Raw genomic sequence first — 27,141 nt, 5'->3', positions numbered from 1 at the left:
TTGAGTGTGTGTCTTATCCCCCACTAGATTGTGGGCTCCTCGGGGACAAGGGTTTTCTTGTAGCTCTTCATACCTCCTTTGGTACCTAGGACCGTACCTTGCACTGAGTCAATTAATGATAAAATGTTTTTAATTGAAATAGAGTGAAAAGTTGCTCTGTAGAGTAGTTAGAGAGTTGTGTCCTGTTATTGGAAGGGCACAGGCAGGGCCTGTTACCTGTGATGCCTTTAGGGGAGGGGGTCATGCATCAGTTAGAAGGTTGAGGTGGAAGGTAGCTGAAGTCATTTCCACCCTGAGATGCTTTGATCCCATGAAGCGTGGCTGCTGCCAGCACTGAATCGAGGGATGGAAACCCCGTTGTTGGCTCACAGAGAGATGACTCTCTAGAAGCCACATGGCTTTCCTGCTTGTTCTGTGGAGCAGATGGACCACAGGTCGGGTGGGCCTTCGACCAGCAGCACACACTGCTCCTCAGGTCACGTGATGGAGTACGTAAGGTTGACATTTTATGTCCCACTGAGGTTTTAACCTTTTAAAGCAGGCTTCCACTGAAGTAGAAGGAGAAGCAGATGGTAATGAGAAAATATGCACATTATGCACATTGCATATTGCACATTTCACTTATTAGAATTTTTAGTATGACACCCTGTGTTTTTCAAAAGCCTAAAGCTGCAAACAAAATTAAATTATTTGCTGAAATATTTGAATCAGCTTACAGAAGTTATACCAAACTATCAAAATAAAATCCAGAAGACTGGAAGGTGATCCCCTGGATCACCCACTTTGAGATCTGCCTTTCAGAGGGAGGCTCTTCCCCTCGAGAAGGAAGAAGCGCTGCTCTCTGAGATGAGGGCAGGAGACGAGTGCCTCCTTGATGCAGTCATACAGATGCTGAAGGTCGCATCAGGGAGAGGCAGTGGTGGGAATGAGGGCAAATGCACACACCAGGACGTTCTCCTGTGGAAAAGGGGGCACCGAGGAGCGGGGTGTGGACTGAGATGCCGAGATGCACCTGCCCTCCTCTGTCTCTGCCTCCCTTTGCTGGGTGAGTCACTCCCTCCCAGCCTTACCATTTGCCAGCCGCCCTCCCCCAGAACATGCCCCCGCCCTCTCCCAAAGTGTGGAGGGCGGGGGCATCACAGAACCCTGGGGAAGAGGGGAGTGCAAGGTAAGTGGAGAGTGACTGTGACTGTGAGTCTTAGGCACGGCACCCTTCTTATTTTAAAGGCAACTTGAATGATCAGAGTCCATCCACCAAGACATATAGGAGAGTTTTTCAGAAATCATCAGATGCAAAAAGCTGTCCTTTTCAAATGTGCATTAATTGGTTCCAATCCAATATGCCAGTGGCATCTGTTAGTCTTGTAGCCCTCAGGACTGGAAGAGATCATAAAGCTTATCTACTTTAGCCGTTTCCCCTTTTTCATACTTGAATTCCCTCTTCTGACAAATGGTTATGCAGTGTCATGGAGAGCTGGGGATCTGGAATCAAACCAACCAGCAGCCAGATCCTAGCTCCTCCACCCATTGTCTCTTTGACCCAGACAGAACAAAGGAACTCATCTCTCTCTGTGTTGATTTTCTCAGCTATAAATTATAAGCAGGACCAACACCATTAGAAGTGTTGTGTGAATTAGAAGTAAAATTGTTAAAGTACTTAGCAAAATCTCCAGTATTGAGTAGGACTTCAGGGCTCAAACAGTAAAGTATCTGCCTGTGATGCAGGAGACCCAGGATCGATCTCTGGGTCAGGAAGATCCCCTGGAGAAGGAAATAGCAACTCACTCCGGTATTCTTGTCTGGAGAATTCCATGAACAGAGAAGCCTGGCAGGCTACAGTGCATACAGTCCATGGTGTCACAAAGAGCTGGACACAAGTGAGTGACTAACACTTTTACTTTCATTTCAGTAAATAGCAGCTGCTAAGCCAGATACAATGATGTGGTTGGATGTCCTGGCCCGCCTCCTCTTGAAAGCGTCTGTGATGGGAATGGCTCCGCTGTTGGGCAGGCTTCAGGATTAGGATTTTTTCTACCGTGTGTTGTGCCCAGGTCTCTTTCCTGTCATTTTTCTCTATTCATCCTCTCTGGTTCCACGGTTTGTGGCCCTACAGAAGAAGTCTAAACCTCCTCCTACACATAGCATTACAAACATTTGAAGATAATTTTAATATCGCTCCTGAATCTTCTCCATAATAAGCCTATCTGGGTCCCTGAATCTTTCTATGTGTGACTTGGTTTTGATCTCACTCAGGACACGTCTAAGCCCCTTTCCCTAATACGTGAGAGTCCTTGGAAAGATGCTTGGCGGCCACAAAGAACAGTTGAGAGAACCGGTTTTAGGTTCCGTCCACACTGAGTGCGTCTGCGATTGTGCCCGTGCCTCCTGTGAACATTCTGACACACGCCCTACAAATACGTTTCAGATCCTCCCGCTCTGTGCCATGACGTATGGGGTAGGAACACCCTGCTTCTGTGAGGAGAGGTGCATTGTAACAGCTCTGTTGTCAGATGCCGAATTGAAAACTTGCATCCCATAATTGTGGCAGAGTGGATTGTTGTCCCATCCTCCAGTTTTTTGCCTTCTCCATATCAGTGATCTTTTCCACCTGACTTTGAGGTTCCTGCCCTTTGCCTTGAGGTTCAGCCGTGACTTTCTTTGACCAAAAGAATAAAGGGGAAGTGACAGCATGCCCGTTCCAAGGCTAGGATAAGAGGCCTTGGACAGTTCCAGTTACCCTACAGCGCCCTGCCATCACCATGAAAACACACCATGGCTAGCCCACTGGTCCAGGGAAGCCGGGGGCCTGTAGGGGAGGAGCCCCAGCGAAGCCCAGCCGATATCAGCCAGCCCCTAGCCAGCTTACAGACGCTTGAGAAAATAAAATATCACTGTTTTCAGTCACGGAATTTTGGGATGTTTTGTTTTACAGAATTTTTGTGGCAGGAGATATATATTACAGAAATTATGTGGGCCAGAAAACAGAGAGTTAGCCGTACTAGCCCTCTCTCACCAGAGGGTAAGTTTAGAACAAGTAATGAAAGATTTACAAAACTGTAACAGGCTAGATTAAATACTTCTTAAAAATGATTTATCGAATTATAACTTTGTTAATTGTAACTTTATAAGTTGTGGCCAAGAAGAAAATAAGTGTGTATATTATATATCATTGGGGATTCCCAGGTGGCTCAGTGGTAAAGAATTCTGCCTGCTAAGCAGGAGAAGCAGGCTAGATCTCTGGGTTTGGTGTATTCCCTGAAGAAGGAAATGGCAACCCACTCCAGTATTCTTCCCTGGGAAATCCCATGGACAGAGGAGCCTGGCAGCAGACTACAGTCCTTTGGTTTGCAAAAAAGTTGAACACAACTTAGCCATTGAATAACAACAACAATTAAATATTAATGAAATAGCTAATGAAACAAGCAAACACAATATCCAAAGAAACATGAAAAGTTAAGGGGTCTTCTTTTTGGTATGCTGCTGCTGCTGCTGCTGCTGCTAAGTCGCTTCAGTCGTGTCCGACTCTGTGCGACCCCATAGATGGAAGCACACCAGATTCCCCCGTCCCTGGGATTTTCCAGGCAAGAACACTGGAGTCGGTTGCCATTTTCTTCTCCAATGCGTGAAAGTGAAAAGTGAAAGGGAAGTCGCTCAGTCGTGTCCGACCCTCAGCGACCCCATGGACTGCAGCCCACCAGGCTCCTCCATCCATGGGATTTTCCAGGCAAGAGTACTGGAGTGGGGTGCCATTGCCTTCTCCGCCTACTTGGTATAGTTCACTCATTTACTCTGTAAATGTTTAATGAGTAACTGCATGTATCAGCACTGTTCTGGACCCTAGAGATATGGTTGTGAAAAAAACAGACAAGGTCAGATCTCACGAAGCTTATATTCTAGTGGAGACTCAGAAAATGAAAATTAAACACATAAAAAAGATAACTTCAGATCATTGGTAAGTGCTATGAAGAAACTCGGGCAGGATCATGGCTACAGAGGTAGTTTAAGGATCACCATTCTGAGGATGTGACATTGAAACTGAGACATAAATGACGTGAATGGGCCAAGGGAAGAAAGGCCACATTCAAGGAAAGAACACATGCAAAGTAGGAATAAGCTTGGAGCGTTTGAGGTATAGACAGGAGTATGGAGAAGAGTAATATGATGTGAAATGAAATGGAAGACTAAAAGGAACCAGAATGGGGAGAGCTCTGTGGGCTGCAGCTGGGAGTTGGTGCTTTATTGCAAGGGTAATGGGCTCCATTGAAGCATATTAAGTACATTTGTGGGTTTTAGGAGCTCACTCCTGGCTGCTTCGTGGAAAACAGATGGCAGGTAGGTGGATAAGAGTGAAAACAGGGAGGTCAAGTAGGTCTCTATGGTGATGATTACAACTAGAATGGTGGCAAGGATGGGGGAACATGGAGAGGTTTGAGACCTATTTTGAAAGTAGAATCAAGGCTCACTAATGGATTGGATATGAGGGAAAATGAGAAATAAAGGGTGACCTCTCGGTTTTCTGTTTGGGTAAGTGAAAGGATGGTTGTGGTGCCATTTCTTGAGATGAGGAAAAATGGAGGAGAAGTGAACTGGGGAAGGGAGAGGTCAAGAATTTTGCTTGGATGAGTTAAGTCTGAAATTAGACATCTATATGGATTCACCAAGTAAGGCTGAAGATGTCTGTTGGGCAGTCACAAGCATATCAGTGGTATTTTATCCCAAAGGACTATAGATGAATTTCCCTGCCTAGAAGAAATAAATTAATTTTTTTAAGTTAAAACTTAAGTTTTAACTTTTAAAAATTGTTAGAAAAGAAAAAGAAGTGGGAGGACTGAGCCACAGCATGGTGACATTTAAGAGCTCAGCAAAGGAATAGGAGACAGAACAAGAGCCACAGAGAGAAGCTGAGAGAGTGTGATGCTGAGGAAGCCAAGAGGAGAAAGTGTTCCAGGAAGGAGGACAGAGTTGTCAGCTTGGGTTGGGTTGGATTGAATGCAACTTGAGTCATAAAGTAAGAGGAGGACAGAGGAATGAACTCTTGGATCTAGCAATATGGACCTGATCAGTGACCCTGAAAATAAAAGATTTAGTGGGATAATGGAAGTAGAAGTCAAAAATGGAATGGTTGAAAGGGGATGGGAGATGAGAAATAGATGACAGTGAAGTTTTACTGAAAGGGGGAGCAAAATTGAGAGACGGCTAGAGAGGACAGGGTTTCAGGTTTTGCTTTATTTCATTTTGTTTTAAATAGGAGGTTCTGGTGCATATTTAAATGCCAATGGAAGTAAACCAGGAGAGAGAAAAGTTGATATTGGAGGAGAGAAAGTGGACAAAGATGGTGTCACTGTCCTTAAGAAAAAGATCCTCAGAGCTCAGTGGAGGCATTGGCTTCTGAAGTGCTTTCCATGGTAACAGAGGAAGGCAAGAAGTAAGAGTAACAGAATTCAGGTGAACTGGTGCATTTGGTGAGGGGAAGGGGAGTGATCTCGTCAGGGTTCCTTACGTTTTCGCAAGTAGTTAATGAACTATGTAGTCATTGTAGTCAATGAACTATGACTTTAGATCATCATTTGAGGATGAGCCAGGACTTCTGAATTCTGAGCCCAGATGGACTGTGTCCTTCATTTACAATTTGGTACACTTAGAAAGAATGAAAGTGTCAACCCCTTTTGTATAATGTGCTTTAAAGAGCAAAAAATGATTAAAAAAAAAAAACAATTCATGTATATTCTTTACTTTGATATTTTCCACTGAATCATTAAAGTTCCCAAGAGGGAACAGAATTCACATGATTTAAGTGAAGACACTTTAATGAAGGGCCACTACTTACAGAGAGTGGAGTTGAGATACTGTACCCAGATTCCCAGAGACTGTCAACAGCCAAAGGTTGCTACCATCCTTAGAACTAAAGTCAAGGGAGAATACAGTTTTAGATCCCAGTGAGAGCTGGAGCCCTGAAAGAGGGGCCAAGCACTATAATCATTTATTGAAGAGACCTGTAGCAGCTGTCAGGAAAGTGGTACCAAAGCAGAGAGGGAAGGAGAAAAATATCCTGACTTCCCTCTCCTCCCATCTCTTGCTGATGCTTCCCAATGGCTGAACCCAACTATCAATTAACTGGCAAGGGAACCTGGTGATGCAGTCCATGGTGAAGGACAGAGAATAGATGTCTGTGAACAACCAGCCCCTAACACTTCCTGCCACAGGTGTTAAAGATTTTGAAAACCACTCTTGGGGGAATCTTTATACCCAGTGCCAGTGTATGGAAAAAATATTGTTATCTGGTACCAGTGGGATTTGGAAACCCAATTAAGAAGCTAACCATGCTCTTTGATACAAATCATCATAGGTACTTGTAAACCCACCCATAATCTCCCAAGGTCACATTTGCCCATAGTCTTCCTCCTTTATGCCCATCTAGAGACGCGTTGCCCGTGAAACTAGGGAGACTTGCATTTTAGGTCCCCTCACTGGCATGAGCCCTTCCAAGATCATGGGCCAGCCCTAGAAATGTATTCATATGCTCATATGTTTTTGTGCAGCTTATAAAAGCAAGGTATTTTAACTGTGATCTATTAAGACTGTAACTCGTTTCACTGGGATCCCTCCCCCCACCATATGCCCTTTGGGAGCCACAAAACCTGGATCTGCTTCTGCTTTCAGCAGACTCACGTGTACCTATGCAAATGGTACCACTTCCCCACGATTCTACCACCTTCTGGCGGGGTGATTAATGAGCATCAAAACAGGCATTTGGGGAAGGGGAGTATGCAGCAGGAGGATAAGAAAAGCCAAGAAGGGAGGGATGTGCAGTGCCGAAGGCCACGGAGGAGGCGCTGCAGAGCCTGCACTCTGGTCTCCCCCACGAGTGATGGGAGTTGGCAGGTGTCCTGTCACGTAACTAATTCCTCCCTGTGGCCTTGCTCAGATGCTGCTCTTTGTGTTTTCAGATGCAGACGGAAACCTGTGTCGAAGTAACCAACTGTTGCAAGTCATGCTGACCATGCACCGAATTCTCATTTCCTCTGCTGAACTGCTCCAAAAAGTTATCACTCTATATCCTTTAGCCCAGTGCCTGGTGGCAATCCACAAATAGGATTGATTCAGAAGCATCTTGAAATGTGAATGATGCTTTCATTTTGGTTGTTTTGGCATAACCCTGAGTGGTTAATGGGTTCATGCGTCCTTTCAGGGAATGGCATGCGTGTCTGGGGATATGTGTTGTGTGTGTATATGTGTCTTCTGTTGGAAAAGGCAGTGTTATTGATGCTGATTTTTCTGGGAAGAGGTCAAAGAGATTAACATGCAGACACGGTCTTCTTCGTTCGCTCTTGCTAGTGAAAAATACTTTTCCTGAAGATTAATCAAAATTCATATTCATCGCATGCAAATTGACAAGGGTGCTGCATTCTGGCTTTCCTGTCTAATTCTTCAACCTTCCCAGGTTTTGAAGAGAGCTTCCTGACCCCAGGGCAGCTGGTGCCTTTCTGCTTTAGACTGAGGCACTGGCTGCGCCAAGCAAACCCTGCTGGATTCTGACCTTCTTTGGGCTGTAAATTGAGTGGGGTGGGGAAAACGACTGCTTTCTCTCTCTCTGATGCCTGATGACACTGTGGGCTGTAGGTGAGGTGAGACTGTTTAGCACCTTGAAGCCCAGGTCCTGGGCACTGAGTCATGCTATAGAGCTCTTCTAATCCTTTAGCACTCTCCCCAGCCCTCCCTTTTCATCTCATGGCACTCAGCAAAAGCATAAAAGCCATCAGGACTGAATCTATTCCCTAAGCCTGCTTATAAACCTCTCAGAGAAGGTGTTTTCAGTGGCATTTCAGTGGCCTTCAAAGGAGTCCATATAATGAGAAGTACAGGTAATAGATGGATGTCTAATCTACAGAGCGTTCTAAAACCATACTACAACTCCATGTACCAGCAGTTCTCAATAGTGTCAGTAATTAAATACTCAAAGAAAAAACTGTTCTCCAAGGACTAATTTGTGGCCCCCTCTGTGGACCCAGAGTCCTCCTCCCTGCTATTCTCCCTTCCACTTTCGCAGATTCTTTCTCTATATTTTATCTTCCCTCTTTCCTGTCCTTTTAAACCCTGCATCTTCAGTGGCACCTGCCCCTCAGTCTAAAACTCATTCACATCTCCCTAACCTAAAAATAAACTCTCAACCCTGCCTCCCCTTCATTCCATTGTTAGGGTCAGAAATGTGATGCACAAACTTCTTAAAATAGTCCACACTCACTATCTCTCATCTCTCAACTCCCACTTACTCCTTCACCCGACTGTGGCCTCCACCCCTGTACTCAGACTTTCCTCTGATGTCACCAGTGACCTCCTGGTTGTCAAGCCCAGTAGCTTATTTTCCATCCTTGTTTATAGCGACCTCCCTGTAGAGACATTGTTGACAGCACCCCACCTCTCCAAACTCCTTCCAGGGCTCTGGACTGCACCTTCCTGGGTCTCCCTTCTCCTGGGACACCCGCCTCCAGCTTTCCATCCAGCCTTTTCTTTGAGAACCTCTTCAAAATGAGATAGCATTCTGGTTTTCTTCTCTCTATACTTTCCCTGGGTGATTTATCACCAGGATTTCCACCACCATTCTTCTGATGACCTTCAAGTCCATATTTCTCTAACCAACTCAAACCATTTTTTAAAAAAAATGTTGGGACTGCTTTGTCCTATGACACTTCAGTCTTAATATACTCAAAACTTAACTCGCCACCTCCACTACTACCCCGTTAGTTCTGCTTTGACACCTGGATTTTCATTTTCAATTTCAGTCCATGGTGCCGTTGCCCCTCTGATGTCCTGAAGCAGCAACATCAAAGCCCTCACAATCCTCTCTGCCTTTCACCTCCCACGGAGCCAGTCACCACCCAATCCCAGGGTTCCTGCTTCAGAAATGACTCTTAGCTCTTTTCTCCTCTCCATTCCCATGCCTCCACCTTCCTTTGGGCCCCAGAGTCTCTCTCCTCGGCCTCTGTCCCATGCGGGGCCGCTCATCTGCACAGCCACCTCCTCCTTTATCATCCAGCCCTGCAGTTACTTTCCTAGGAAGCAAATGAGATCTTGCTTCGGAGCCTCTGCAGATAGAGGGGGATGGTAGACCCTCAGCCTACCCAGTGTGCCCTGCCTGCTCCGTCCTCAGCTCTCTCAGAAACCCTCTCTCTTCCATGCCAAACTTCTCAATACCCCAGACTTGAGTGGGTCCTTTTTATTGTTCGTTAAGAAAGCTTGGATCATTTCCTGTTGTTTCCTGTTTTTCCACAGTTGAGACAGAAAAATTTAACAACATGCTTTGAATAGTTTGGATGCCTGTAAGGTACAGTGGGAACTGTCCTGGTACTTTCTTGCCACAGCACTGCCCGTGAAGATGTGGCACCTGAAGCTTCCAGCGAACAATGACGGTTGCCCCCGCAGACGCCTGAGCCTCAGTCCTGGCCTGCAGATGCAGCTGCTTGCTTCCTCTCCTCAAGTGAGAAGCAGTGCCTGCCTCGCTCAGGTGGCCCCACTGTGGCACGCTCTTTGTGACCTTGGGGGCTCTGCCCTCCTGAGTGATGTTCTGTGTGCCCACAGGCTTGGCCCTCAGATGAAGACCGACGGGCTTCACAGATCCTGCTGCAGTGTAGCTGGCACTGAGCACAGGGGAACAGACGGGTGAAGAGAAGGATAGGGGCAACCAGGAGGAAGACAGACTCCACGATAAGAGGCACCGCGTTGATTTGTGTCCACCCAATTGCTTTAGAAGAAAAGTGGGTCTTTTTGTGTGCCTTACTCATTCATAAGGAAGAAGTTAAAAATTTCAACTACTAGACCAAATAATAAAAATACAGACTCTAGAACATTTTTCGCTTGAATATGCCTTATGCTTGACTCTCTTTGCACTGAAGGGATGAATAACATGTGTCATAAAGAAATATAAAATCATCTCATTCTCATTCCTCCCTTTTGTGCCCAAAGAAAGGCAAGGATCGGAAGCATTCACTTCAGGAAATTTACCTGGGCTTATTTTTTATATTGATTACCTTTGTTGATGTGTGTATGTGTGTGTGGTTTTATGTTTCGTGTTTCTCTTTGGTTTTCATGCCCTTAAGGATAGATTTTATAAACAGTAAGTCTATCAAAAGTTAGGTTTTTTAAGTTAAACTCCTTTTATGAAAAGTACAAATTTCACAGTCATAGTTTTTCTTTAGGGGTTCAAGTTTAGCTTGCAAATCTTGTTCTTTCCATAGGTCTAGAGTGTCCCTCTAAGCACTTGTAAGGGACCTTTAAAAATGTTTGTTTAATTAAAATAATGCCAATTAATTAAATACTTGTAATGGTTTTAAACTGCAAGTTGGATTTTATTTTTTATCCCAGGTTTTTTTTTGAGATAAAGTTGACTTAAAGCACTATAAAACTTTAAGGTTTAAAGCATGATTCATAAGTTTAGTGAATATTTATCATCTTATATAGATACAAAATTGAAAATAGATGAAAGTTTTATTGTGATGATAACTTAAGAGTTTATCCTCTTAGCAACTTTCACATATACTGTAGAGCAGTGTTAATTATGTTTATCATGTTGTACATTACATCTCTAGTACTTATTTGTCTTATAACTGGAAGTTTGTACCTTTTGAGTGCCTTCATACATTCCCCCCTTTTTCCACCGCCTACCTCTGGTAACCACAAATCTGATTTCTTTTTCTTTGTTTATTTGTTTTTGAAGTATCATTGACCTATGACGTTATGTTAGTTCCTGTCATGTAACAGTGATTTGATATGGCTCAGATGGTGAAGTGCCCACCTGCAATGCAGGAGATGCGAGTTTGCTTCCCGGGTCAGGAAGATCCCCTGGAGAAGAGAATGGCAACCTACTCCAGTATTCTTGCCTTGAGAATTCCATGGACAGAGGAGCCTTGCAGGCTATAGTCCCTGGAGTCAAAGAGTCGGATACGATGCAACTAACACACACACGTACATTTCAAAATGATCACCACAATGAGTCTAGTTATGACATGTCATCATACAAAGATACTATATAATTATCGACCGTATTCCCCATACAGTGCATTTCATACCCATGACTCATTTATTTTCACAAACAAAAGTTTGTACCTCTTAATCTCCTTCACTTATTTCTTTCCTCCTCTCTGGCAAACACCCGTTTGTTCTCTGTACAAATAACTCTTTTTTCATTATATTCATTTGTTTAGTGTTTTTAGATCCATGTATAAATGAAGTACAGTATTTTTCTTTCTCTGACTGTTTTCACTTAGTGTGTACCCTCTGGGTCCATCCATGTTGTTGCAAATGGCAAAATTTTGTCCTTTTTTATGGCTGGGTAATATTCCACTGTGTGTTTGTGTACACCAAGTATTTATTCATTCGTCTCTTGATGAACACTTAGTTTACTTCCACACCTTTGCTATTGTAAATAATGCTTCACTGAACATCGCGCTCCATATATCTCTTCTCATTAATGTTTTTGTTCTCTTCAGATAAATACCCAGGAGTTCTATTTTTAATTTTTTAAGGAACCTATTTACTATTTTCCATAGTGGCTGCACCAATTTATATTCTTACTAGCAGTGCACAAGGGTTTCGTTTTCTCCACATCTTCACCAACACTTGTCATTTGTTGTCTTTTTTATAATAGCCATTCTAACAGGTATGAGTTGACCTCTTTGTGGTTTTGATTTGCATTTTCCTGATAATTAATGATGTTGAGCATCTTTTCATGTGCTTGTTGGTCATTTGTATGTCTTCTTAGAAAAATGTCTATTCAGATCCTCTGCCTGTTTTTTAACCAGTTTTTTTTTTTTTATGTTGTATGAGTTATTTGTATATTTTGGGTATTAAGCCTTTATTGGACATACTGTTTGCAAATATTTCCATCATTTAGTAGGTGGCCTTTTCTTTTTTGTTGATAGTTTCCTTCATTTTGCAAAAGCTTTTTAGTTTGATATAATCCCACTTGTTTATTTTTGCTTTTGTTTTCCTTGCCTGAGGAGACATATCCAAAGAGCATACTTCCTATGTTTTCCTCTATAGGTTCTATCGTTTTGGGGCCTTTACGTTCTTAATCAGTTTTGAATTTATTTTTGTGCGTGGTGTGACTGCATAGTGGTTTGATTCTTTTGCATGGAGCTGTCCAGTTTCCCCAGTAACATCTATTGAAGAGACTGTCTTTTCTCCATTGTATATTCCTGCCTCCTTTGTTTTAGATTAATTGACTGTAAGTTTCAAAGTTGTTTTCTGGGTTCTCTCTTCTGTTCCATTGATCTAGACGTTTGTTTTTATACCAATACTATACCGTTTTGATGGCTGTAGCTTTGTAGTTTGTCTGAAGTCAGGGAGCATGATAACTCCACCTGTGCTGTTCTTTCTCAAGATTGTTCGGGTTGTTCAGGATCTCTTGTGTTTCCATAGAAATTTTAGAATCATTTTAATTCTGTGAAAAATGCCATTTGTATTTTGATAAGGATTACATTGAATCTATAGACTGATGGGTAGTATGGTCATCATAACAACATTCTTCTAATCCGTGAACATAAGTATCCCTTTCCATCTGTTCTGTCATCTTCAATTTTTTTCATCAGTGTCTTAAAGTTTTCTGAATATGAGTCTTTTACCTCTATAGTTAGATTTATTCCTATATATTTTATTCATTTTTGATGTGATTGTAAATGATAGTTTTCTTAATTTCTCTTTCTGATAGTTCCTTGTTAGTATATAGAAATTCAACAGATTTCAATAATTTTGTACCCTGCACCTTTACCAAATTTATTGATGAGCTTTAGTAGTTTTTGGTGGCATCTTTAGGCTTTTCTATGTATAGTATTATGCCATCTTCAAACAGTGACAGTTTTAAATTCTTCCTTTCCAAGTTGGATTTCTTTAATTTCTTCTTACTGTCTGATTGCTGTGGCTGGATTCTAATACCATGTTAAATAAAAGTGGTGAGAGTGAGCATCTTTTGTCTTGTTCCTGATCTTAGAGGAAGTGCTTTAAAGCCATTGAGTATGATATTAGCCATGCACTTGTCATATATGGCATATATGTTGAGGTATGTTCCTCCATTACTCACACTGTGGAGAGTTCTATCATAAAAGGATGTTGAATTTTCTCAGATATTTTTTCTGCATCTATTGAAATGATCATATGATTTTTATTCTTCAATTTGTCAACTGATTTGTGGAGACTGAATTGTCCTTGCACCCACTGGATAAATTCAAATTAATCATCATATATAATTCTTTTAATATATGGTTGAATTTGATTTTCTAATGTTTGTTGAGGATTTTTTCATCTGTGTTCATATTTTTATCAGTGATGTTGGCCTGTAATTTTCTTTTTATGTCAACTTTTTGTCTGATTTTGGTATCAGGGTGGTGCTGGTCTCATAGAATGAGTTAGGAAGTATTCCTTCCTCTGGAACTTTTTAGAATATTTGAGAAGGATAGGTGTTCACTCTTTTCTAAATATTTGGTAGAATTCACCTGTAAAGCCATCTGGTTCTGAACTTTTGTTCATTGTATTGTTTTAAATTGCTGATTCAGTTTTGTTATTGGTAATTGGTCTGCTCATATTTTCTATTTCTTCTTGATTCTGTCCTGGGAAATTGTATATTTCTAGGAATTTGTACATTTCTTCTAAGTTGTCAAATTTATTGTCATATAGTTGTAATCTCTTATGATCTTTTGCATTTTACTGGTACTCGTTGTAACTTCTTTTTCATCTCTGATTTTATTGATTTGGGCCCTCTCCATTTTTTTTAAGTCTAGAAAGGTTTACCAGTTTTATCTTTGAAAAAAAAACAAAAAACCAGCTCTTAGTTTCATTGATCTTTCCTATTGTTTTTAGTCTCTATTTCATTTATTTCTGCTGATCTTTATAATTTCTTTCCTTCTACTAACTGGGTTGTGTTTGTTTTTCTCTTGTTCCTTTAGATTTAAGGTTAGGTAATTTATTTGAGATTTTTGTTTGTTTCCTAAGATGAGCTTGTGTCACTATAAACTTCCTTCTGGGAACTGCTTTTGCTGCATCCCATAGATTTTGTGGTTTTGTTTCCATTTGTCTCCAGGTATTTTTTTATTTGTTCCTTGATTTCTTCAGTGATCCATTGGTTGTATAGTAGCATATTATTTAGTCTCCACACATTTGTGATTTTTGAGTCTTTTTTTTATAGCTGATTTCTAATCTTACAGTATTGTGGTCAGAAAAAATACTGGGTTATGATTTCAGTTTTCTTAAATTTACTGAGATTCATTTTGTGGCCTAGCCTGTGATGCATCCTGGAGAATGTTCCGTTTGCATTTGAAAAATGTATGTATTCTGCTGCTTTTGGATGGAATGTTCTCTATATATCTTAGCACATCTAGGCTAATGTTTCACTTAAGGCCAGTGTTTCCTTACTGATTTTTTTGTGGGATGATGTTCATTGAAATAAGGGTGTTAAAATCCCCTGTTACTATTGTTTTATTGTCAATTTCTTGCTTTATGTCTGTTAACATTTTCTGTGTATGTTTAGGTGCTCTTATGTTTGGTGCATATATGTTTACAATTATATCCTCTTCTTGGATTGACCCCTTGGTTACTCTGTAATGTCCTCCTGTATCTTGTTACAGTCTTTGTTTTAAAGTCTGATATAAGAATCACTGCCATGGCTTTCTTTCAATTTCCATTTGCATGGAATACCTTTTTTCATCCCCTTACTTTCAGTCTGATTCCAAAGTGCATCTCTTGTAGGCAGCACATATGTGGATCTTGCTTTTGTATTCATTCAGCTACTCTGTGTCTTTTGTTTGAAACATTTATTCCATTTACATTTAAAGTAATTATTGATAGGTATATACATATATAACTATGAATTTTATATTTTATAGTTTTAAAACTATTTCAAGGACCTTTTTGAATTCTAAATAGGCTTGTAACTTCAATAGATTAAAATTATAAACAGTAAAGCTGACATCTTAGGTGTTTCAAAGCTATGCATAAACTTAGTAAGGTTTGAATTTAAAATTTAAGAGTAAAGCCTTAATTGTATATTCCAAATTGAAGTTTCACAGCTATCATTCTAATATGCTCTTAAATACTACGGGTATGTAAGATTTCAAAATACACAGACTCCTTCCTAATTAAAAAAAAAAAGTAATAAGCTTTGGACTGTTTTACTTTACTGTATCTACATCTGTGTTTTCCAAGGGTTAAAACATGCATACCCAGTGAATGAAGACTGCTCAGCCCTGGTTAATTGAGACATCTGCTGGCTGCTCAGTAGAGTCCTCTCAGGGACCTGCTGGAATTCACAGAGTTCTGGGTGGTTTTTAAGAGAAAGAGGGCAGTGGCGTGTATAGCACACAGCCTGCATAGTATTCCTCAGTATGTTGATAGAACAGAGTACAACCACACAGCTTCATCACTGGCCTGGATTTTGCATTTCTTTGACCTTTGCAATAAATGTATATTCTTTCCATATATCGCTAGAGACATGTGAACTTGGTGGACTGTTGCTGTTCTTTCATGTTCTTAGGATGGCATCATTCTCATAGAATATTCCCAGTGATATTAATCCTTCACATGCTCTCCAACTGTATTTCGGTCATTCACATAACTTTTTCTGACTTGCTATTACAACCTGTAAGATCAGTCTACTGACACCCGCTATGCATATATTATCATTTTCCTATTATTGCTTGAATTTTCATTATATCTGAATATTTATTCCTTCTTTTTTTTCTTATTCACTGCATAGGGTGTTTTTTGTTTTAAATCAGTTGCTGGAAAGAAAAGAAGGGGCTCTTCTTTTTAGCTTGTTTTCTCTGGCAGACTAGACTCCTAGTCTTGGATGTGGGCAGAGGCACCTCTTCACTTCTTACAGATCATTTTCCTGGGGCCTTGCTGTGCTGGTGACTTCCTCCTTCTGTAGAGGAGATGCTGTGGCATTCTTCCATAAGCCACTTCAGCATGGGCTAGATAAAGTCACAACCTTTGCCCTTCTAGGTGATGATAAGCATACAGCTACACACATCAAGTTGGTTTTATCCTAGGTCCAGAGACGTAAGAAAACATTTTAATTAAAAGAAAATTTTAGGAGGGCTGGGGAAGGGCAGTTTTAGCAAATCTTCCAAAGATAAGAAGTTGCTTGGTTTTTATAACAGAGGCTTGCATTTCCCTTAACCACAGCCCTACCTATAAGGATGCCTTGGCAAAGAATTCACCAGGGCTTTGCCTGAAGATCTGCTATTTTGTAAGGTAACATTTCTGCATACATTTGGGACTTTGTGGGGAGGGTGAAATGAAAGAGCCACATGTTGTGCCTAAATCTTTTGTCATGGCTTCTCAGATTATGATTCACTTTAGCATAGCATAGCATTTGATATGGGCAGGTGTGGGGGCCCACAGATGATTGTCAGTGGGTGGTTTTCTTCTCTTCCCCCTACCCCAACTCCAGCTCCTTATATTCTGTACAGAGAAATATATAGTCTTTATTTCCAGGGATACAGGACAAATCAGCCCGTCTTTTTCTGAGTCCTTCTTGTGGGAAGAACCTACCAAAATATGAGTCCTTGGCTTCAGTTTTGGCTTATGTTTTGTGATTCCCACCATGTAGGTACTGGATAACAGAATTCTGGATCATGTTTAAGATGGATACCAGCCTGGCAAGCACCATGGAGGAGTTTCAGGAACTGGTGAAAGCAAATGGCGAGGAGCTCCACTGCCGCCTGATCGACACAACGCAAATGTGAGTATCCTATCTTTCGAAACCACCTCCCTCCTGTGATATAACCCAGGCTGCTCAGCAAGGCTCTGTGTCCTGCTGTGACCCAAGAAGGCTTCAGGCAGGTTCAGTGGCTTTACCAAAGAGAAAAGCCTGCCAGGTACCAGGAAAGCAGAGAAGTCCCTGGTGATAATGCTGTATGTGGCTTATATATGACAGCAGGAAAAAAAAGTCTCAGTGAAAAAGAAATCAGGTAGCAAGACGCTGATTAAAATTTATACAAATCCTAAGAAACTGAAAGTACAGTGACTAAATTGGTGCTTCTTCAGCAGCCAATGCCTGGAGGCACCCTGAACTTACAAATACAGAAGGCACTGCTAGAAAATGGATCCTGCAGAGGGTTTATAACATACATGGTACATCTGCGAGAGACACTCCAATCTGTGCAGAGGTGGAAAAGTACTCAGGAATATTTCATATTGTTCCTTGGGATTTCATATTTATGAGATGGTCCCAGTCTGAAAAAATGAATGCCTAATTTGGGGGGAGCAGAGTACACTCATTGTCTGCTAAGGTTTTCATAATGTGATTGCTTTATTTTAGAATAATACAGATCCCGAGGATATAGAATTCTAGTGCTGAAATGTATTTTAAAGATGCTTTTATCTTGGGAAACTGAGGCTCAGCAAGACTGGCTCGTCTGGGGATACAGAGCTAGTTGAGTTAATGACAGAGCAGAAGCTGGACTGTGAGAGCCCCTAGTGCCTTGTGCCACGGCCAGATAGAAATGATCTCCACATCACGTACCAGAGTCCCACTTAAATCTCCTTCGCAGGTTGGACTCTCTGAACTTCTTTCCTTAGAATTGTAACAACGTGAAAGATAAAAGGTTTTGCAATAGCAGCATCTTCATTTTTAAAATGCAGCACACAGGGCCTGGGACAGTACCCTGACTTCCTTGTCCCAATACACCCCTAGCTGACTTTCCTCTACCAATATTTTCCACAGTATGTTCTTTAGGAATTAGTCAGTGGGATGTTGCCTGACCAGATATACTTGAGAAATAGTGAACTGAACTTCCCTTTTGCGATGCATCTCCGAGCCTATAATGTGCTTTTTGGCTAAAGGGGCTGCAGAATTTGTAGCATTTCCCAAACTTGTCTGACCATAGAACCCTTTTGTCAGGAGACAAGGTTCTCAGGAATCCCCGTTTGGGAAACACAGCCTGCAACCTGCTACCTTTCTCTTTGCTTCCTTAGTGAAGGAAACTGAATAAGAAATATGTGGATCGATTACAAGAAAATGTGTGTGGGGCCAACTCTAGAGCTAGCTAGGCTTCCTTGGTCATTTCATTTCCTGGGGACATTTGAGGAAAATGTCACAAGTCTGCCCAGAGGGACCGTGTGTTCCTACACATGATTCCCCAGCATGGCACCTCCTCTCTGTGCTCTTCTGGCATGGAAACTGCCCCCAAACCTTGAGATTTCGACCAGATAGAGTCCCCATCACCTTCATGAGATGAAGGAACACACAGTGGACATGGAGAGAACATATGTAACGGGGCCAGGACTTGAAGGCCAGGGCACCGTGACCAGTGCATTGTTTCCACTTCCTTAAGATCAGCACATTTTACCCAGTTCCCATGGCACATTCAGAAGGCTCATGGGAACTATCAAGGCTCCCTAGCTGTCACCACAGGAAAAGCTGACTAAAGGACACCGTTAATACATTGTTTTGGCCCTGGGAAGTTAGCTAATGGTGCTTTGCATATTCTTGTGAGAAACGTTCATGGATTTACTTGCATTAGAAAAGCAATTTTGATTTATTCTTTTCCCCCGTCTTCTCCCTTTTCACTTTTACTCACAAAAGCAATGCCCGTGACTGGTCCAGGAAACTGACCCAAAGGATAAAATCGAACACCAGCAAGAAGCGGAAAGTCTCCCTGCTCTTTGACCATCTGGAGCCAGAAGAACTGTCTGAGCACCTGACTTTCCTAGAATTCAAGTCCTTCCGGAGGATATCGGTATGTATCCAAGGGGCTGGAGAAAAGCTGCCCTGCGACAGCTCTGAGAGTAAGCAGAGGAATTCAACAGGCCGCCCACCTCCTCCCCCTGAAGACCCCTCTGGGCTGGTGGGCTTTCCCGTCAGGCTGTGTGTAGGTGGGCAAGTCAGGGCACACTGCTGGGCTGTGTTCCTCCTGCTCCGCTCCCCGCTCCACCCTCCAAGCCCAGCTCCCCCTCCCCACCCCTCATTCAGGTGGTAGTACTATGCACACACGATGCCTTGTGCACATGAGTGTACACACAAGACATGTACACACATGCACACACACACACACACACACACATTTTTCCCCTTATAATCATCAGTCTTTCAGAAATTTTCTTTAAAATTTTCCTCTCCCAAAATGAGGATAAGTCCTATAAGAGTTTGAATTCATTCTAGAATAGGCTTTGGATGGCTGGGGGAAATTTCAAAATAAATCAGTGGCTACTGGTCTAGTTCAGAATTTACCTAAACTCTTGAAGTGCTGCTGACATGGCCCCACAGTCACCCCTGATCCTAGAGATAAACTCTGCTGACCGAGACCTTGCTCCTTGAAACTCTATATGTGATACCAAAGAACACCTCCATGCAAGAGAACTCGCTTCCACTGAAGCCAACAGAGCTTCGTTGGAGAGAGAGAAAGAGAATGACATACTAAATTTTGGATTATCTTTGTTTTTCCCCTTCAGCAGCAGAGCTGGAACTAGTATTGAGATTTTTCTTTTATACTGTACTCGTTAAGAGTTTAAACAAGATCCTATCCATATCTGCTCAGCATAATATTTGGGTTAACTAGTATATGTACAGAGAAGGCAATGGCAACCCACTCCAGTACTCTTGCCTGGAAAATCCCATGGACAGAGGGGCCTGGTAGGCTGCAGTCCATGGGGTCGCTAGGAGTCGGACACGACTGAGCGACTTCACTTTCACTTTTCACTTTCATGCATTGGAGAAGGAAATGGCAACCCACTCCGGTGTTCTTGCCTGGAGAATCCCAGGGACGGAGAGCCTGGTGGGCTGCCGTCTATGGGGTCGCACAGAGTTGGATACGACTGAAGCGACTTAGCAGCAGCAGCAGCTGCAGTATATGTACACATCCATTTATGCCTAATGACTTCTGATGTAGAGGGGCATGCTGTGCGTGGAATAAGAAAGATGTCCTTCCTGCTGTCCTTGCTGGCAGGAAAGGAGAGGAGGCCCAGGAGCTCCTCTGTCCCTTAGCAGATGCTGGCCATCAGCTTAGCAGAGGCAGCATGCCCCTCGGGTCTCCAGGAGTGCAGGAGCGCAGTCGTGATGAGTTTCTTTTTCCCCAGTTCTCTGATTATCAGAATTACCTTGTGAACAGCTGCGTGAAGGAGAACCCCACCATGGAGCGGTCCATTGCTCTGTGCAACGGCATCTCCCAGTGGGTGCAGCTGATGGTTCTCAGCCGCCCCACCCCCCAGCTCCGAGCTGAAGTCTTCATCAAGTTCATCCAGGTGGCTCAGGTGAGTGACTGGATGAAGACTTGAGGCCTGGGCTACCGGGTAAATTACTCCCTCTCCCCTCAGCCTAGTCTGTCCCTGAGAGCTGCTTTCCCCTCATGAATCTCCTGGTGGGGTTTGTGCACCTTCACCTGTCCTCAGATCTCGATATGATGACTTTTCTACATCCCACATGAGATCAGTATGGAGAGGGCCATGTAGTCCGTCTTCAGAGTCAGGGTACATCTTTAGTTCTGTTTAAATCTTTAACACGTTTCAGAAGGTGCTTACCAGCCAGCTTTGTTTTACCTAATGTGGTCCACTTAGCAAAGGAAAGGGTAATTCAGATTTCAGTACAGCTGGGCCAGCTTGATTTAGGTCTGTGAGCCCAAGTTATGTTGAATGGCTGGGTTTAGTGTTTGAGGAGTATGTTTTAAGCATGTGATAAGAAAAAAGCAGATACTATGAACACATATCTGAAATTTCACAGAGATTCTAGCACTCTATCCCAGTTAGTTACAGTCCTGTTTAAGCCATGGTGTTGCCCTCAAAAATAAAACAGTCTGGTTACTTTGGGGTAAAGTATATAAAAGATTACACCGAATAATATATTTTTCTAGCTTTAATGTTCTAAACCAGTGTTTCTTAAAGTGTGGTACATGGACCACTTGGTCTGATATTAACTAGAGCTATGTTAAAATCACAGATCCCTAAAGCTCAGCCTCAGCTCCAGGGAATCTAAACATCAGGACTTGGGTCCAGAATCTTTGTGTTAAACAAGTACTTTGGGTGTTTCTTAGAAACGACTGATGTAGAGAGTTGTCTGCAGACCAGCTGAAATGAAAGGAAGAAGATGGGATGCTTTGCTAGATTTGGGATCTGCTGGTCTAGAACTAAGCCTGAGAAAAGAAATGTTTGGAAAACTGCAATACCTGATCACTAGCCTTTGGCCAGAATTAGGAATACTCACAGCACAGAGACAAGAGACAGCCTCAAGCTCCCACATAACTGACATGTACAGTGACTCTGCTAACATCTGTTTTCTGTGTCACAGAAGCTCCATCAGCTGCAGAACTTCAATACGTTGATGGCCGTGATCGGAGGGTTATGTCACAGCTCTATTTCCAGGCTCAAGGAGACAAGTTCACATGTCCCGCATGAAATCAATAAGGTCAGTGCTCCTGTCTCCTCTAGGGCCCTTCAGCAGCATTCCTAGGACCAGTGTCAGCATTTCCTCCTTGATGGGCAACCCAGAGAGCATTTCCAAGCCACGCCATCCCTTTTTTAACAAGGCAGAATACCCAGGAGAGAACCCCTTAAGTAAACCCACAGGGTGGGGACATCACAGATTTGCGGGTGACTGAGTCAGTCTGGCCACAGTGTTACTGCCCTCATTCCCGCTGGTGATTTGGAACATGTGCCTCTTTTCCATGCTCATTGGCCACTGAGTGTCCAGAGCCACCATCTTTAGTACTGACTCCCTTGCTGAGCAAGGAACAGTGGTGGCTCAGTGACCGTAGTTCAGTTTGCATGTCAAGTGAGGTTATATAGTGACACGTTAGAAATCTAACTAGCCACAAACCTTGGAGAGTGCCATTCTGGAAAGTTGAATTTTCCCAGATAGTTGGAAATAAGCTTTTCAGGTACGATTTTGTAATAGGTGGTATTTTATTGGTATTTATTAAGTGTCCTATGTACTTTCCTACATTAGATTTTACAGAGACTTTAATCCTTTATGATACAGGACTATTATTATACATATAAACCATTATGATATAGTGCAGATATAAATGCAGCTATGTATAATATAGGTTTGATGATGACTGCTCTGAGTATTTCATCTCACCTGGCCTTTCTTACTGAACTCAAACCCCAGCCCCCACCTCCAAGCTGACACAGGAGACTCTCTTCTTAGGGAAGAGATACCTTAGCCTCAGTGTCCCATCTGCTTTTCCCAGATGTTCACCCTTTCAGGAAGTCTCTTATTAGCCATCCCTGCTCTCACAACACTGGGGTTGGAGGGTGCTGCCCCACCCCTACCTTCCAGTGGTCTGATAACCTTCTAATTTTTGGATTATGCTGGCTGACACCAGGCAGAACAACTGAAGAGGCACATACTGTTCCAAATCAGAGGTGACCCAGGGAGAGAATCACAGACACGAATGTGCCTTCATGTCATATTGACAAGCTTGCTCCTCTGCAAAGCTGCTGGACCTTCGGGGTGGTCTTCAGAGTGAATTCCTAAGACCAGGGTTAAAGCTAGTGTCCCCCAGTGGTTTATTTCACTTTCTGTGGGGAACAGAAAGTTCTCTAGCGTCTCTGCTGCTCATCTCTCATCTTGTGAGCCTTTCCCCGACTCCACATTCCCCAGCCCTATTTGCTCAGGTGTGTGCTCTCTTGAGTGCCTGATGAACTATGGAATGAGGTTTGTGACACTGTACAGGAGACAGGGATCGAGACCATCCCCATGGAAAAGAAATGCAAAAAAGCAAAATGGCTGTCTGGGGAGACCTTACAAATAGCTGTGAAAAAAGAGAGGTGAAAAGCAAAGGAGAAAAGGAAAGATATAAGCATCTGAATGCAGAGTTCCAAAGAATAGCAAGAAGAGATAAGCCTTCTTCAGCAATCAATGCAAAGAAATAGAGGAAAACAACAGAATGGGAAAGACTAGAGATCTTTTCAAGAAAATTAGAGATACCAAGGGAACATTTCATGCAAAGGTGGGCTTGATAAAGGACAGAAATGGTATGGACCTAACAGAAGCAGAAGATATTAAGAAGAGGTGGCAGGAATACACAGAAAAAAAGATCTTCACAACCCAGATAATCATGATGGTGTGATCACTGACCTAGAGCCAGACATCCTGGAATGTGAAGTCAAGTGGGCCTTAGAAAGCATCACTACGAACAAAGCTAGTGGAGGTGATGGAATTCCAGTTGAGCTATTTCAAATCCTGAAAGATGATGCTGTGAAAGTTCTACATTCAATATGCCAGCTAATTTGGAAAACTCAGCAGTGGCCACAGGACTGGAAAAGGTCAGTTTTCATTCCAATCCCAAAGAAAGGCAATGCCAAAGAATGCTCAAACTACCGCACAATTGCATTCATCTCACATGCTAGTAAAGTAATGCTCAAAATTCTCCAAGCCAGGCTTCAGCAATACGTGAACCATGAACTTCCAGATGTTCAAGCTGGTTTTAGAAAAGGCAGAGGAACCAGAGATCAAATTGCCAACATCCGCTGGATCATGGAAAAAGCAAGAGAGTTCCAGAAAAACATCTATTTCTGCTTTATTGACTATGCCAAAGCCTTTGATTGTGGATCACAATAAACTGTGGGAAATTCTGAAAGAGATGGGAATCCCAGACCACCTGATCTGCCTCTTGAGAAATTGGTATGCAGGTCAGGAAGTAACAGTTAGAACTGGACATGGAACAATAGACTGGTTCCAAATAGGAAAAGGAGTACGTCAAGGCTCTATATTGCCACCCTGCTTATTTAACTTATATGCAGAGTACATCATGAGAAACACTGGACTGGAAGAAGCACAAGCTGGAATCAATTGCTGGGAGAAATATCAATAACCTCAGATACGCAGATGATACCACCCTTATGGCAGAAAGTGAAGAGGAACTCAAAAGCCTCTTGATGAAAGTGAAAGAGGAGAGTGAAAAAGTTGGCTTAAAGCTCAACATTCAGAAAACCTAGATCATGGCATCTGGTCCCATCACTTCATGGGAAATAGATGGAGAAACAGTGGAAACAGTGTCAGACTTTATTTTTTTGGGCTCCAAAATCACTGCAGATGGTGATTTCAGCCATGAAATTAAAAGATGCTTACTCCTTGGAAGGAAAGTTATGACCAACCTAGATAGCATATTGAAAAGCAGAGATATTACTTTGCCAACAAAGGTCTGTCTAGTCAAGGTTATGGGTTTTCCTGTGGTCATGTATGGATGTGAGAGTTGGACTGTGAAGATGGCTGAGTGCCAAAGAATTGATGCTTTTGAACTGTGGTGTTGGAGAAGACTCTTGAGAGTCCCTTGGACTGCAAGGAGATCCAACCAGTCCATTCTGAAGGAGATCAGCCCTGGGAATACTTTGGAAGGAATGATGCTAAAGCTGAAACTCCAGTACTTTGGCCACCTCATGCGAAGAGCTGACTCACTGGAAAAGACTCTGATGCTGGGAGGGATTGGGGGCAGGAGGAGAAGGGGACAACAGAAGATGAGATGGCTGGATGGCATCACTGACTCGGTGGACGTGAGTCTGAGTGAACTCCAGGAGTTGGTGATGGACAGGGAGGCCCGGCGTGCTGGGATTCATGGGGTCGCAAAGAGTCGGACACGACTGAGCGACTGAACTGAATTGAACTGTGCTCTCTTGCAGCCTTGTGACTGTGGGAGGCTGACTCTCAGATCTCAAGTAACTTTATCAGGGAGAAATGGTGCTTCCCAGGCCACAATTTTATGAATTACAAATTTCCGGCACAGCGTTTAAAATTGTTGTTTTGTGTTGTGACATGATTGGCAGGGAGTCTCTTCTTCCTGTCTTTGTTTCTGAGAAAGCTGGTCACCACACATGGGGATGGGGTTCTGTGAACCACATGCTGACTTGAAGCAGGTGTGCTGGAAGGAGCAGGAGATGTGGCTGCACCCTTGCCTAGCACCCTTAGGCCATAGCAGAGCACAGCCTCTAATGCAGAGTCCCCAGGCCTCCGCCTCATCCCTGTCCGGTCCTATGCCAGGAATCGGTCTATCCTGTTCAGTCTCTCTGTCCAGGGTTTCAGTCTGTGAGTGGACTGTCACCTGCTTCCTAGACATAGGCCCATCCTGAGACACGCTGAGTGAAGGCCCACAGAGCCCAGCATAAGAAATATGAACACTCGACAGAGGACTGAAGTGCCACACTGGAAACACACCCTTCCCTACGCCAGCTGTGGGCAGCACACTTCACTTTGTCTCTGGAAGACACAAGGGAAGGGCACTGCGGACACAGTTCAGAGGCACACTTGCCATGTGCTGTATAATCTTGTACCTTTAAAAAAAATTTATCATGTGCTTGTATCACTTATTTTTTAAAAGAACAACTTTAACATAAAAATATTAAAACCTTACTTAGAATTTTCCAGCTGTGAAATAGAGTACACCTTGCGCTTGGTAAGTCTGCTCTGTGACATGTGACGTTAAGTTGGAGCTGTCAGTGGAGAGTCAGAAGCTGCACCTTGAGATGGATCGCCCCACGCCTGACTCGTCAGGCACCAGGTGCGATCACGGTAGGGGCTAAGAGTAAACAGGAGGCTGCTGCAGACAGCAGAGCCTGCCTGGAGGGTGCCTGTGACCAGCTCTCCTCTTCTGTTCCGTAGGTTCTAGGTGAGATGACTGAGCTGCTGTCCTCCTGTAGAAACTACGACAACTACCGGCGTGCTTATGGGGAGTGCACCGACTTCAAGATCCCCATCCTGGGGGTGCACCTCAAGGACCTCATCTCCCTGTACGAAGCCATGCCTGACTACCTGGAGGAGGGGAAGGTGAACGTCCATAAGCTGCTGGCCCTGTACAACCACATCAATGAGTTAGTCCAGCTACAGGAGGTGCCCCCGCCCCTGGAGGCCAATAAGGACCTGGTGCACCTGCTGACGGTGAGGCTCCGTGAAGACAAATTACTAGCACTTCCTTATCAAATATCAGCTCAGTGAAGCCTCACAAAACTCTGTGAAGTAGATACTATCATTATGTCCATTTTACGGATGGGGATTCTGAGGCAAAAATACGTCACTTGGCAGAGGCTGCACGTTATTAAGTGGCAGAGCCTGGTCTTAGACCCAGGTGGTGGGACTCCAGGGCTGTGCACCTTGAACTTCTCGAAAAGCCAGTCCTAAGCTGTCTGGGAGGAGCTGATAGCAAATCATGATACGAGACTTGGTAAGAGATGGAGACAGTGGGTTTTCATTAAAAAAAAAACAAAACGGTGGGGGTTGGGGGGACATGGCAGTGAGTTAAAAAAAAACAAAAACAGGTTCATTATTTGGGTCCTGCCACCACTGGCTTAGATTCCAGAGACATTCAAGCCCAGGGCAGGTGAGCACTTGTCGTGGTGTGGGAGACGAGGATGTGCCCTTTGGGTGCAGCATGAGAGCAAATGAACTCCCTTCCAGACTGTGGTTTTGTAGTTCACCAGCTGTGTGACTGTGGGCACAGAACTCTGTTTCCTTCTCTGTAAAATCAGAGGGGTTCATCTCTGTGATGACTTCTCACTTCTCTTTCAGTACTAAAATTGTACAATTTTTAATCTGCGCTTTTTCTTTTTGCAGCATGGAATAATCACTGTAGCCTCTTCGTACCTCAGGGGACTATGCTGATAGTTCCTCAGGCTTTGCATTTAGCTGGTATCTAATCCCAGCCTTTGTACTAATTGGCCAGGTGACTGTGGCTGGTCTCATCCTTAAGACAGTAACATCTGAGAAAAGAGGCACCGAAACTTAATTTTCTTGGATTACAAATTTTGTGAGGAAAGCAGCAAACATTCTTATACCCAAAACATACATAAACCGCACTCAAAAAAATATGCATGTTTTTGAGTTCTTAAACCCCTGAAGTCCTTCCATAGAATTAGGTTAAGAACAAGATTATTTCTAAGACTGCTGTCCTCTAAAATTTTAAAGTTCTAAAATACATAAACTCTTAATATCATTTGATAATTGTCACCTAAATGGAATTCTGTTGCTGGAATCAAATTTCAGTAGTATCTGGCCATGAACTGTCCTTTCAGTCTGCTTTGGGAGAGAACACCTGAGGTGTGGACTGTCTGACCAGATAGGGCCTTTGGTCTAGGTTCTACATAGAAGCTTAGCTATTTAACTGTAGTTCAAAAGGATCTTCTCCAAATTTAGAAACATTCTGAAGAACTAATGCTTGCCCTACTCCA

At 43.0% G+C, this 27,141-nt stretch overlaps 1 protein-coding gene across 3 annotated transcripts in view; it reads left to right on the top strand.

Moving 5' to 3' along the window:
* The window catches only part of RASGRP1 (RAS guanyl releasing protein 1), an 80,770-nt gene that overhangs the window by 35,220 nt on the left and 18,409 nt on the right, over positions 1-27,141 (top strand). For all 3 annotated transcript variants that reach the window (XM_005211584.4, XM_015473118.3, NM_001144078.1), the window contains 7 exons: positions 6,948-7,053; positions 16,177-16,239; positions 16,598-16,729; positions 18,575-18,728; positions 20,065-20,238; positions 21,269-21,385; positions 25,580-25,855. In XM_005211584.4, coding sequence (XP_005211641.1) covers positions 6,948-7,053; positions 16,177-16,239; positions 16,598-16,729; positions 18,575-18,728; positions 20,065-20,238; positions 21,269-21,385; positions 25,580-25,855 — 1,022 coding nt within the window. The remainder of the gene's footprint in view (positions 1-6,947; positions 7,054-16,176; positions 16,240-16,597; positions 16,730-18,574; positions 18,729-20,064; positions 20,239-21,268; positions 21,386-25,579; positions 25,856-27,141) is intronic.

This window comes from Bos taurus, chromosome 10, assembly GCF_002263795.3.
Source record: "Bos taurus isolate L1 Dominette 01449 registration number 42190680 breed Hereford chromosome 10, ARS-UCD2.0, whole genome shotgun sequence".
Taxonomy (NCBI): domain Eukaryota; kingdom Metazoa; phylum Chordata; class Mammalia; order Artiodactyla; family Bovidae; genus Bos; species Bos taurus.
The sequence above is the reverse complement of the archived record's forward strand: the minus strand, read 5'-3'. Positions and strand labels throughout refer to the sequence as shown.